The sequence below is a fragment of the Aquila chrysaetos genome, chromosome 4, assembly GCF_900496995.4.
Source record: "Aquila chrysaetos chrysaetos chromosome 4, bAquChr1.4, whole genome shotgun sequence".
Taxonomy (NCBI): domain Eukaryota; kingdom Metazoa; phylum Chordata; class Aves; order Accipitriformes; family Accipitridae; genus Aquila; species Aquila chrysaetos.
Genome location: NC_044007.1, coordinates 47,483,346 through 47,496,924, shown reverse-complemented (window position 1 = coordinate 47,496,924; position 13,579 = coordinate 47,483,346). Strand labels below are relative to the sequence as shown.

General features: G+C 40.1%; 1 protein-coding gene across 6 annotated transcripts in view; it reads left to right on the top strand.

Moving 5' to 3' along the window:
- The window catches only part of ASXL3 (ASXL transcriptional regulator 3), a 136,287-nt gene extending 126,132 nt beyond the window's left edge, over positions 1-10,155 (top strand). For all 6 annotated transcript variants that reach the window (XM_030011819.2, XM_030011817.1, XM_030011818.1 and 3 more), the window contains one exon: positions 1,246-10,155. In XM_030011819.2, coding sequence (XP_029867679.1) covers positions 1,246-4,926 — 3,681 coding nt within the window. In that variant the 3' untranslated portion in view covers positions 4,927-10,155. The remainder of the gene's footprint in view (positions 1-1,245) is intronic.
- The last annotated feature ends 3,424 nt before the right edge of the window (positions 10,156-13,579 follow it).

Below are 13,579 nucleotides of genomic sequence, written 5' to 3'. Positions count from 1 at the left end.
AAGAATTTAATCTCCCTGAAGCCTCCAGCCAGTGAATGACAATACTGAAAAATTGGCAAGCATTTCGAAAAATAATTTGGACAATCAATTCTAGTATGTTTTTTGTGTAACAAATATTTGGCTCTTGGGTCATTTCACCAACAACCCCTATCCTCTGTAATTAAAAGAGGAAAAAGAACCTCAGTTCTCCTAAATCATTCTGCTATACGGCTCTTACTTCCCGTCACACCTTATGACTACTTTTCCTACAAATACTACCTAGTTTTCTTGTCAGTTCCTTTCAGAAGAGAAGTGACAGCATTACCACTAAGTCCTATTACTGTGGACAGCTGGTAAATGTTATGTCCCTTTTAAGAAATTGAAATGTTTTTTTGCCAACGTTTGGGTATTCTGAGAGAGCGTATGAGTTATAAAGTGGTCCCAGGACTCTTATTCTCTAATCCTGAAAACAGATGTGCCTAATTGGAAACATACTAATAATCCCAGTGATTTCACAGGTAATCATTTTGCTTAAAGTTTTAGGTATTTAAAACTTTAATATTTGCATTTTTAATATTTGTAGGTTTGAGGATTTCATTTTTGAAATGCAGTGGTGTAGGAGGTATCGCAGGGATATACTAAAGCAAGTCTCTTTAAAATTGAGAGTGAGGAAGGGAAAGGCATATCCTTTGGTGATTCACTTCTTTTATACCACTACTCTGAAGTGCTTTGTGGTGTAACATGAAAAATAGGCTCAGTGGAGACACTAGTACACCCTATCTAAAGGCAAGATATGTTGTCTGGTATATAAGTGAAAGACAGGCTGTTCCTAATGTCTCAGTCATTGGAGACCAAGGAGCAAAAGCACTACATGATTGTTATTTTTTCACACTTTTGCAGCAAGTGCTTAGTCATAGGCTCTTCTCTAGTATCGCTGCACTAGGCTTGTTGATCTTCTCAGTTGGGTACACTGCATATAAAACAGGTCTGACAAATTGTATCAGATAAGCATCATGTTGTCATCCAGTTCAATCTTTCTTCCTGTCAGAAGGGTCAGTGTGAGTAGGCTAATACAGGTGTCAGTTATTCGTGCTGGCGGATGGTAAAATACTGAAGTGTAAATATCACTAATTTGTAGTATTTTTCTGTCGAACTGCACTGAACAGTAATTCCCTTCATTACCTTTCTCTGACCCTTTAAGAGACAGCTGGTGATTTTAGCGAGTCGATGATCTCATTAAAATTACTGGTTTTTTTCTTCCTTTAGATTCAGCTTTCAAAAGTTGGACCACCTTTTATCATCAAGAGCCAACCTGTTTCTAAACCAGAACCTCGAGTTTCCCCAAGTACATCGGTCAGCAGTGGGAGAAACACTGGGGCTAGAACTCTTGCAGATATCAAAGCAAGAGCTCAGCAAGCAAGAGCCCAAAGAGAAGCTGCAGCTGCAGCAGCCGTGGCAGCAGCTGCGAGCATTGTCTCTGGAGCAATGGGGACCCCATGCGAAGGTGGGAAGACAAGAACGCTGGCACACATCAAGGAACAAACAAAGGCCAAGCTATTTGCAAAGCATCAAGCCAGAGCTCATTTACTCCAGACTAATAAAGAATCAAAGTTGCAGTTCAGCTCAAAGGAAAGTACCTCATCTCTGGAGATACCAACTTCTACTGACACAAAGATTGAAGGTTCTACTGGTGTCATCATAGTTAATCCTAACTGCAGGTCCCCTAGCAACAAGTCTGCTCATCACCGTGAGACTACCACTTTATTGCAGCAGTCACTTAACACAGCTATATTACCAGAAACTGCTACTGAGATATCGGTGCACAGTTCTGATGAAAATATACCTATGCCACAATTGTGTGAGAAAATTATTTCATCTACCTCTACTGAAAGTAACAGTGTGCCAGTGCTTTATAATAAAAGTTCAGTCTCTGTGTCTGTTTGCAGCACTGCTATGTCTGGAGCAATTAAAGAACTTTCTTTTGCAAGTTCTGTTGATAAATCCTCTGTTTTAATGTCTGTTGACAGTGCAAACACAGCAGTTTCAGCTTGTAATATAAATATGCTGAAAACCATCCAAGGGGCTGATACTCCATGCATAACTGTTGGACCAAAATGTATTGATAACACTAATGTACCAGTCTCCATAGACAATACAGTCTTATCAAATGCCATCGATGACAAAAGGTTGCCGATACCAAGTAGCAATGCGAATAACACAGTCTCCAGTCATTATGCCACTGTGCCAGCTTCATCTATTGCAAATAATTTGCCAAATCATCTCTCTGGTAGTTCTGTACTGATTCCCCCAGTGGGGACTACCAACAGATTTTCTTCTGATAAGATAGCCATAACTGGGTGTAACGAGCAAAGCACTGTCTCCATTCACACTACCGTTAGGTCAGCTTTAAGTTGCAGTGAGGCCCTTGCAGTAGCAGATGCTGTTGCAAGGCCACCCATTTCAATGTTTACTGGTAACATGGTGACAATAAGCTCTTACGATAATGCTACTAAATTAAATGCTGATCTCTTAGAAAAAAGCTCTGGAGCACGAAACCGAATGGATCTCTCTGGTAAACCTCAGCCAGTGAGCTTTACACAAACTGCCATGAATAGGTCTATACCTTGCAAAGTCATTGTTGACCACACTACAAATCTGAATTCCAGTCTGTCACTTTCTTCTTCTATTGAAAATGCAGAGAACAGCATTGACCTGCAGAGCAGACCTGTAAGGACAGAAGCTGCCTTACAAAGTATAGCCTGTCCTCAGGTGTCTGTCATAAGCAGGCCTGAAGTGGTCTCTAATGAAAGCCTTGAGCACAGTTCCAGCTTTATCACCATTACAGCAAAGCAAGACAGCAAGAACTTGCAGGCAGGTTGTTCAAGTCTTCGAGAAGTGCCTCTTGCTCCTCAAGATAAATTAATTGAGGTGGTTACTCCCAGCCAAGGTTTTGCTGAGCAGTTAAGAGGTCCTTCAGCATTTAAAAATGAAGCAGATGCTGCCTGTGCCAGTCAGTATAGCACTAACAATAGAATTTGTTGGCATGATGAAGAGGCAATGAGTACAGACCAGCCAGTGGTCAGCCATCTTAACTCCGGTAAGCATAAGGAATACGCAGAGCAAAACTGCTTAAAAAATGTCAAAACCGAACCTTCCAGTTACACGCAAATGTCAGAACTGCAATCCAGGAGTCTTCTGACGAGCATTGCTGTTCCTGTTAAATCGGAAACGAATGAGTCTGACAAGTGCTTCAGGATGGACACCGAGGATTTTACAGGACCTGAAATGCCTGCCCAGACTGCAGAAATAGCCACGAGCGCACAGCCGCCGCAGACCTCCAAGACATCCATTGTGGACTCTATGGAAGACACCCTGTCCCTGACAACAGAAACCCTAAAGAGAGTTACCGGTGCCGGGGGCTCTAGCTGTCGCTTGTCGTCAGTGGAGGCCAACAATCCTTTAGTGACACAGTTACTGCAAGGCAACCTGCCTTTAGAGAAAGTACTGCCGCAGCCCAGATCAGGAGCCAAACTAGAAATTAACAGGCTTCCCTTGCCTTTGCAAACTACCTCAGTATGTAAAACAGTAGTGTCCGAGAGAAATATTGTTGAACATCCTTCCAACTCTCCTAATCCAGATGGTAAAGGATTTACAGCAGGCAGCGTAGCCCCGCTACAAATCAGAAAGCGTGAAAACCATCCGAAAAAGAGGATGGCCAGGACTGTAGGGGAACATGCTCAAATTAAATGTGAGCCTGGGAAGGTGTCAATGGACACAGATGTTAAAGCGGCTCCTTGTGTAATTAGTTCCAGCATGAATCAGCTAGGGCATGGTCAGCCATTTAAGCAGGAGTGGCTGAACAAACATGCCATTCAGAGCCGAATCGCTCACAGCCCAGAGATCAAGCAGCAGAAGAGGCCGTTGCCTTCATGCAGTTTCCAGCAGAGCTTATTTCACATTGATAAAAATGGCAGCTTTCACGCAGAAGCTAGTACCTCACATAGACAGCATTTTTACCAAATGTCCATGGCTGCAAGAGGCCCCATTCCTACAGCAGCTTTGTTGCAAACTACTTCAAAAGGCCCACCTGGCTGCAACGCATTTGCTTTTAGCAGACACCTGGAACAGAAGGGCTTGGGAGATGTGAATATTTCTACAGCAGCTCACCAGCTGAGGCTAGGAAGTGTGTTTTCCCCTAATATTCAAATTAAGGAAGGTGATGACATTGCCAGTGCCTCTCAAACTCTGCAGAGCAAAACACTAGTGCATCCCCCTCCTCCCCCTCCACCCCTGCCACCTCCTCCCCCTCCTCACCCAAATGCAGAAGTCCCCTCTGATCAAAAACAACCGACAGTTACTATGGAAACCACTAAAAGACTTAGTTGGCCTCAGCCAGCAAGCATCTGTAGCAATATAAAATCTGAACCTATTTCTTTTGAGGAAGGTTTAAGCAGCAGCTGCGAACTGGGCATGAAACAAACTTCCTATGATCAGAACGAAGTGAAAGAACAGTTAAAAGCGTTTGCATTAAAAAATGCAGATTTCTCTTCCTATTTACTTTCTGAGCCACAGAAGCCTTTTACCCAACTTGCTGCTCAGAAAATACAGACGCAGCACCCACAGCAGCAGCAGCAGCAGCAGCAGCAGCTCTGTGGAAATTATCCAACAATACACTTCGGTAGCACAAGCTTCAAAAGGGCAGCATCTGCAATTGAGAAATCGATTGGGATTTTAGGAAGTGGCTCAAACACTGCCACAGGCCTGTCTAACCAGAATGCGCAGATCCCGGTTCAGAAATTTGCTGACAGTAGCAATGCCGATGAACTGGAACTGAAATGCTCTTGCAGGCTGAAAGCCATGATCGTGTGCAAAGGCTGCGGAGCCTTCTGTCATGATGACTGCATAGGGCCTTCCAAACTGTGTGTAGCTTGTCTGGTTGTACGATAGGAACTGAATCAAAGATGCAGTATCCCTTATCAGCGTGGGAGAGCAGGACAAAGGAACAGAGAAATTGGAACAGTTTAGGCCACTAATGGTTTGCAATTAGTTGATTGATTTATTTTTTTTTTAATCGGTTTTTTTTTTCTTCCAAGTGGTGCTTTCAGAATTTAGTTATTCCTGCCTGAGTGCCATTTTCTGGGAAGAAGAGGAAACCTGTAGAAGTAGTTTAAAAAAAAGATAGCCTTGTTACTGAAGCTTCTATGAGCTCTCTTACTGTGCTAAAAAAAAAAAAAAAGGCATTAATGCATGTCATTCGTAGCTTCTATTTATTTGCACAAAGTGCAGCACATTTTTTTCTCCACTTTTTGATAGTTGATACAAGCTGCAGGTTAAAGATCAGTGGAAGAATAACTCTGCAAGAAGTGGAGTAACTATGCAGAATGAATAACACACTGAATAGTGACTGTTTTGAGTGGGGTAGTGGCAAGGTGTGGGGTATTGGCCATCATAGCTCCGAAGTCGGTTTGCAGTTTTTCTGCTGATAGGATTGTTTTCTTCAATTGACTTTCACTATCTAGGGCTAAAATATAGTCACCTCACCTACCAAAAAAAAAAAAAAAAAAAAAAAAGAGGAATTTCAATTGTTAGAGGAGTTTCCTTATATCCCTGCCAGGGACTATGGAACTCAAATCTTACTCATCATCTCTTCTTGTTGATTCCTTGAGAAAAAATTGTATATGCGATGGGTTAGTGGGACCAAAACTGGAATCACATTGGCTTCAGTAGGGTCTGGAGAAAGTAACTTCTCTACTGGGGCTTAAAAACCTGTTTTCTCTTCCTGTTTCCCACTCAAATATTCTTTATTTGCATTTGTCTCTCTAGTCTGTCCACTTGGTTTGTCAGTCCCAAATATATATATATATATATATTTATAGGGTCAGACTTATGTAATAGGTTCTGGATGTTTTAGCCTTTCTGTGGCCTAAAAATGATGCGCTCTTGTGATGAATGAATAAGGAAAGATTCTAATTGCGTATCAGTTTAATATTAGATAATCAGTTGTTTTTCCTCTTATGTGAGTTACTCTATTTAAAAAACATCTCAGAGTTTTGCCATTTAAAGTAATTCTTAGAATTACTTACAACACTGACTTTTTTTTTCTCAAAGGAATTCAGACCCCTTACTCTACCTTTTAGTAATTTGGAATCAAAAAGGCATTTTTAAAAGGGATACTGCATCTTTAAAGTAACCTTCAGTATTTATCCAGTACTGTATTTACATTCAGGACTATAGCTGCATTCCAGATGCGCTAGCCACCATAACAGCAGAGAAGAAAAACAATAATTTTGGGGCCCTATTCACCTAAAAGGAATATATTATAAAGGGATAAAGCACATGCAGTTGCTGGGGAGATGAAAATTCCTTGGGTTTTTTTATTCCCACTTCAAGAACACAAAATGTGGAGTGCAAGTCATCCATCTGCCAATATGTGGTTCGGTCTGCCCAAATGTCAGCATCAGAGAGAAATGTTATTTTTACCATTACAGTAGAACCTCACTAATCCAAAGACCTTACAGTCTGGTCAAGAAAATGATTTTCCTTCCACAATTTTCAGAGAGCAATGTAGTAAGAATGTGCGAGATGTAATACTGCTTGGATTTCCTGATGCATTTACTGTTGCTTTCTGAAATACTAATGTGAATGATAGAACTACATTTAGGAAATAAAAACTATGCTACATTTTACACTATACTCTTTTTATATGATCGTTGTTTGAATACTTATTCATAAGCTGTGGTTGATCTCCCTGACATGGGTGCATATTAATGAGGTTCTACTGAATGGAGGAACCACATTTATTTTCTTGTGGGACCATTTTCACAAACATGATAAATGCCATTTATTGTCTTAAAAGTGAGCTGGAATATCTACAACATACATTCCTGTCATAGGAAGCTCTATGGTGCACCTTGATGTTCTCTTTTATTGTAATTAGCAACATATCAATATTATTTTTGACACTGTGTGGTACAAAGGCCATTTATAATTACACTTACAAATTTGTTGCTGATACAATAATATATTTTTTCTATACAAAAGTGCTCCTTAATATGACATGTGAGTTAAGAAACGGCTTCTCAGCACTTTTCAAGTCTTCTGGTAGGAAAATAAGCCAGCCAAGCAAAAACATAGGAGTAACTACATGAAAAATAGCATCCAGTGCTACGCCAGCTGCTGGCAAAACAGTGACTGAAAAATACTCATGAGTAAGCATGAGTGTAGTCAGTTAATGCATATCAAATTCATATTTGAGGAGCCTTTGTATTGGAATTGTATTGCATTGTATTTATACCGGGTAGAGGTAGGATACTTCTATTTAAAATAAAGCAAGCAACCAGTCTTAGACTTCTAATAACCTATGTTTATATAAGCCTGCTGGGAATCCTTATTTCTAGCTCAGGTTTTCCTGTCCACAGCACATAAGTCAATATTTGTTTGTACTTGCATCTTGAAATACTTCTTGTATTGAGTGACATAATACAGAAATAAATTCCGGCCACAAAATAGTTTTACTTTGTTCGAAGGATAAGAGTGTGACTAATGTGGTAGGTAACTCATTCATGTCATATTGTCATTTTTGTATCAGGATTGCAACTTGCATGTGTGAGGTCGTGATAAAATGTTATTTAAAATGGCATTAGACTGGATGGTGCTATGTTATATTACACAACCGACCAAACTCTTCCATAGTGCAGTTCCACTCCTTTCATTCTTGAGTCATTGGAGTTGCACCAGGAATAAATTTGACCAATTAGTTAGCAACAGTCGTGAAGTGTTGTTACAGGTTATAGTTTTAGGGTATTAAAATATTCAAAAGCAACTGCGGTGATATAGGAGCCTGACTGAATCCTAGTGTGACCGAAAACCTTACTTGGATTCTGGTATCACACAGATGCTTAGGGGGAGAGTGACCCTCGGTCTTCAGTAAGAACACAGTCACATTTAGACGTTAATTTTTAATTACTTTTTTTGTTTAATTGTCCAGGTTTCAGGCCCAGTGTCATTGTGTTTTCTAATGACCATACAGTTTGCACCGTGAGGTGTTATTAGTTTATGCACTGAAAAGTGGTGAAAGAATTGCTTAAGAACACACTGCTCTGTGTTTGCGTGTACGTATGTATGTGTCCCAATGTCCAGCATGTATAATTTACCTTTTTTTTTTTAAAACCTCCAAAATTGTTCCCCCACTCCTACCCCTGGAGCAGCACTTTTGGGTGAGAGGGAGAAACATGCTTTTTTCTTTCCTCCCTCTTTATTGTTTTAATTGCATACCTGTGAGATATGCAGATAATGTTAGGGCATTTGCAGTGTGTGTTTTTGTGTGTTTCTGTTCTCAACTAATTTTCCAAGCAGAAACTCCCTTTGAAATAATGTTTAAAAAAAAATAATTAAGAAATGGTGAACTGGATGCTCCCTGTTTGCATTTTATTTATCTGCTGAGGTCTAGTACATGAAATAGCATTTAAGAGACAAAAATAAAGGTTGAGCCATAAAGCAAAAGGTATATTCTCTGTACTATAGACTTTCTTCTTGAGGGTGGTGCATGTTGTCAGGGTAAGCTACAGAACGTGCAGATGGTTTTTCAGGGCCCTGCAATTCCTTGCACAGTTTTTAAGCTGGTGCATATGGTGCTTTATAATGCAATTTCTGAAGTAAAATTACCTTATGCTGCACCCCCTTCCCCTTATAAACACACGCACAATTTCAGAATCGTTATTGTAGCCTCTGGTTTAGCAGTTTCTCCAAGGTGTGGTGAAGTACCAGGATAAACACTCAAGATGAGCTGAGAAGTGTCACCGAAATCGATCATTTTAGCTGACACACGTGAACGGCCCTGCTCTGAACACTGAATGACTTCTGCAGTCTCCTGGCAGCAGCGCAGCGGTTCATCTTCTGTGGCTCTGCAGAACACTGGGGGGAAAGCAACAAAATATTCAGTGGATTTATCATGGACCTGTGTAGCTAAATGTTTCTGAATCTATGAAATCCTGTTGTCTTCGGTCATCATGCTTTGTCACTGTAAAACCAACAAAAAGAAAAAAAGCATTTTTTAGTCTAATTTAAGGAGCTGCTTCTTTTATAGCACATAATATTTCGCTTTGTACTATATTTGATAGTTAAAGAATAATTTAGTCCGTAGAATAACTTTGTTGTATTTGTACTGTTCATGAATGTTACAAGAAAAGTGCTTTACTTTGTTGCCATAATTCTCTTGTACTGCTGTAAAATATTTTTTCTGCTTTACAGAAACTTAACTCGATTCACATTTTCAGTACAGGGTTTTTTGTGTGTATGTATTTTTTTTGTCAGTATTCTGAATGTTTACATCTGTTCGACATTAGCCATTCTATGCCTTTATAGGGCAGTATTACTCCTGCAGTATAACAGCAATGTGAAATCCACTCATACCTACCATGCATGAGAAATACAGATTTATTGGGGAGATCCCTAATGTGCATAGATATTTTTTCTATCCGCATTCAGTGAAGTAAATACCCTCCTTCAGTCCTCTACCAAAGAAAATATTATTCCCACAGGACAAGCTCAGAAAGTGGTTCTCTGAATCTTCAGAAGGGGGTGTAGTTGGTTTCAGCAGGATTGCTACGGTTTAATGCTGTTATGCTTTGCTTTGTTACCCCGCCAGAGGTGACTCGGTGAAACAAGCATTTTACCAATTTTTTTGTTTCGAGACAGTGTTTTGTTTAGAATTCAGGGATCATGCTTTCTTTAATGGTGCTGTTTGTTTTAATTTTTTTTTAAGAAAACAACCTTTTGTTGCCTACAGAAATGACCATTCACAAAACCATAAATTAAATAAAATAATTTGTCTTCATAAATTCTCTCTTATCCCTTTCCTTTTCCCCTCCCCTGTTCCTTGAAAATAACAACTTGGGCTTCAATATTAAAATATTCTGAAAAAAAAAAAATAAAGAGATAAAATAATATTTGTCATTTGTTTATTTATTTTATGTTCAGTGCCTTAGGCAGGAGATCCTGCTTGTGCACATCCATTGTATGTACAGGTTGATGAAATAGAAATGTGAGAGAAAAATCAGTCCTTTGTAAAAGATTTTTCAATTACAATGATGTAAGACATAGTTTGAATGACTTCTGATGTAACTCAAGTATTAATCATCTTATACTAGTAAAATAAAACTAGGTGTTGTATATGAAGTTGTTGTAAGTAGAATAGTTTGTGGATGAAAGTGATTATATTGCTTTGGGTAGTTAATGCCGGGTGTATTTTAGTACTTGGCCTCCATCTGCAACCCTGCACAGAACGTGCTTAACAACAACAGCAGCAATCCAGGCATACACCTCTGTTATTTCTCATCCCCACAGCAGAAGAAATTAAACGTCCATGGTACATGAAAGGCAGCCAGTCCAAGTTATATTCCTCAAACCACTTATCTTTTGAAGTCTAGAAGGCCTTCCTGAAATGGAAATTCAGTAGCCATTATATTAAAAAATAAATTAAAAAAAAAAAAAAGTTTTCATCATGTTACTCTGCAAAGAGAGCTTTGAATACTGGTGGTTAGGGTGCAAGTGTTAGAGGGTGGGCAACAAAGAGCTTTTTCATAGCCCTGCTCTGAAATACCAGAACAGTGCATCCTAAACACCATCTTTTGTCCAGCCTCCTGTCATTATTATTTCAGATGTGGTACCATCTGAGGGTCTTGTTAGCAGCAGCCTTCTGCTAAAATCTGTCCAAATCCAGAAAGAAGACAGTACCAACCTATGTAGCTTATAATTCAGTGACGTTTTTTTCATATCCAATACCCATCTGACAAACCCCCTCAGCTAGTACTGTCATGCAGATTATTTAACTTATTTAGTTCTGCTTAGATATTTGGTTTTGCATGGGGCTGTGCCAAATCAGGGATCAGCTCTGCTTCTGACAGTAACTGCCTTTTTTTCTTTTACGATTTTTCATCTAAGCAATGTCATGCGAATCGATTTGTTAAATCTGTACTAGCCAAATACTCACTTTTGCCCTTTTCCTTCTTTTTACTTTTTTAAAACCTGAAAAGTATTTCTGCACATTTTTATTCGACCTTAAAAAATATTTAGCTTTTCTGTGGTGTTCGCTAAGGACCTTCCAGGTATCGGCAGGCTAAGCCCTGTGGTTGCGTTTGAGCCGGTGCGCACCCCTGAGGTCAGCCCAGGCTCCCCGGGTGCCCTCAGCCCGCACACGGCACCGGGGGCCAGCAGGCTGCCCTGCTCCCTGCAGCTGGACCCTGCCTCCGCAAAAGCACATGGCGCGGAGAAAACCAACCACAAAGGCATAGGGTTTGTCTTTCTGCAGGGTGGAGCTTTAGGTGCAGTGAAAACAAGCCACCCCCCCCCCCCCCCCCCCAAGTCCTGGGACATGGCTTTCAACAGAAATGATGCCCTGAAGCTCACATCATCCTTTCCTGCAGTTGGCACTGTCGGAGCTGTGCAGTCTATGGAAGTGAAGTACCGATGCACTGGAAAAGATTCCTCCCCAGGCCAGAGCCAGGGCAGGTTTTTTTTTTTCCTGCTGTTTTCCTTGCCACTCGTGGATGAAGATAGACAGCTCTTTGTACCGAGGTGCTTCACAAATAAATATGAAGGTATTATCACTGCTTGGTGTGCAAAGGGTGTGCTGTTGTCAAGCCTGGCTTTGTTGGATGACGTGGCTTGCGGTTGAAGGACCACCAAACAGCAATACCTTTGAGCCCCACCACCTTGGAGACAGCTTTCCATGATAAAGAAGGTAGGCAGGCACAGACACCGATACCTGCTCGTACCTGCTTGTGGAGACAGAGTACATTATTAGTATGGGTGGTTTTTGTGGAAACTCACCTAGAGGTAGAAATAAAGCAACACTTGTTGAGATAATTCAGACACCTGGACACTGGTACTCTACAAATACGTAGCAGACACTGATGAGAGGAGTTTGTTATATCTCAGTTAAGTGACAGCCGTTTACTTTTAAGTACTGTAAGTTCACGCTCTCAGCCTGGGAGGTGCCTATTGACTCACCAGCAGTGATTAAAACAACAGTTGTTTCACATATCCATGGGGGAAAAAATGCCTGGATTGTACTTTTTGAAAGCTGATGACACCTTGGATAAATGTGAATTTCTGTGTACAGGTCACCTTTCTAAACACCTTCTGTTCTGTGTCCTTTGTCCTGGTCTTGTAGAGCTTAGTTCAGCCTTCAGAGTCTTATCTCCATGTCTTTCCAATGAAAAGCCAAGAGCTTTCTTCCAACATCTTTGAGCATCCTCATGCATGTACCACCAGGGCAGGGAACAGTTTAAGAGCCCACACAGAAAAAACACATCTGAAAATAAGCTGAATATATTGGATAATTGACTTCTATTAACAAGAAATCATGCTATGTTGAGTGACAACAAATGACTATTGATATTAAGATAAAGGAGATATACACCTTTTTGAAAAAAAAAAAAAATATTGGGCCTTGCTGTCAAGCATCTTATTTGCTTCTGATTCTTTCCCAACTGCTCAGATCCATCCTGCAAATCGCTTTTTCATGCCCCCTGATTGTGAACTCTCAGTCCAACATCCATCATGCAGAATCTTTGCTACTGCTGTGTGCATTTCTGGCTTTTAAAGGAGCAAATCTGGGCGATCGTGGAGAGACTTGTATGTACTGCCTCACCCTTCACTCATTTACTTAGGCACTGTGCAGAATGGTATGGAGTCTTTGGGGAAAAGAATAAAATTAACTGTGAAAATGCAATAATCCTAACATACATCCCTTGTCTTCCTTTAGGTTATTGAGTGGAAAAGTCCAAGCCTCAGATTTTTTAATGAGTGTGAGCAGGAGCTGATCCATAGCAGCCAGAATAGACCATAGTCTCGGGTTCCATCCAGAAGTGAGCATTTACTGTTCAACAAGTCCAAATAAATGTCCTCAGAGTATTAGGAAAACACAGCCAACACAGATAATCTGTCACTGAAAAGAGGCATGGATAAGGAAACAGTCAGCATAAGACTAGTTAGTTATGGTTTTGGAACAAGTGATCCTGCCAATTGTTTTAAAAGTTCAGTATCTGTATAGAATTGCAAATATTAAGAACATCTTTTGTAGCTCTAAATTGGGAGAGAAATATTCAAGGAAAAACAGACTCAGAGCTAGTTCATAGTATAAAATTACAGGACCTGATGGCTAGTTCCTTAAAAATGGCTGTTTGAAGGTATTTTAAAATATTTCTGGTTAGAAAATTTAAAAGTTACTGTATGCTGAGCATTTTTCAAATTAAGGGTCTCTGTTTTGGTTTCCTAAAATAGGAATTCCAGAGCCTTACTTTAGTTTCCTGATTCTAAAAGTCCTTGCTTGCATTGCCAAGCGAGTCTGATTTATGTTCGTCGCTGTATAGGACAGTTCAAAAAGTAATCTAGAAATACATTCAATGTCACCTATTTCAGTTAGGTATGTCATGCTACCTAGAACAAATTAATCTGGGTGGGGAAAATCTGCATTTGTCTTTTCGGCTCCTTTAAAATATAATGAAAAGACAGTGAAAATAGCCATGTGATTCAAGGGACATTGTAGAGTATTGCTGGACCTGAGGAACAGACCTTCTGCATTCTGCATGTTCTAAAT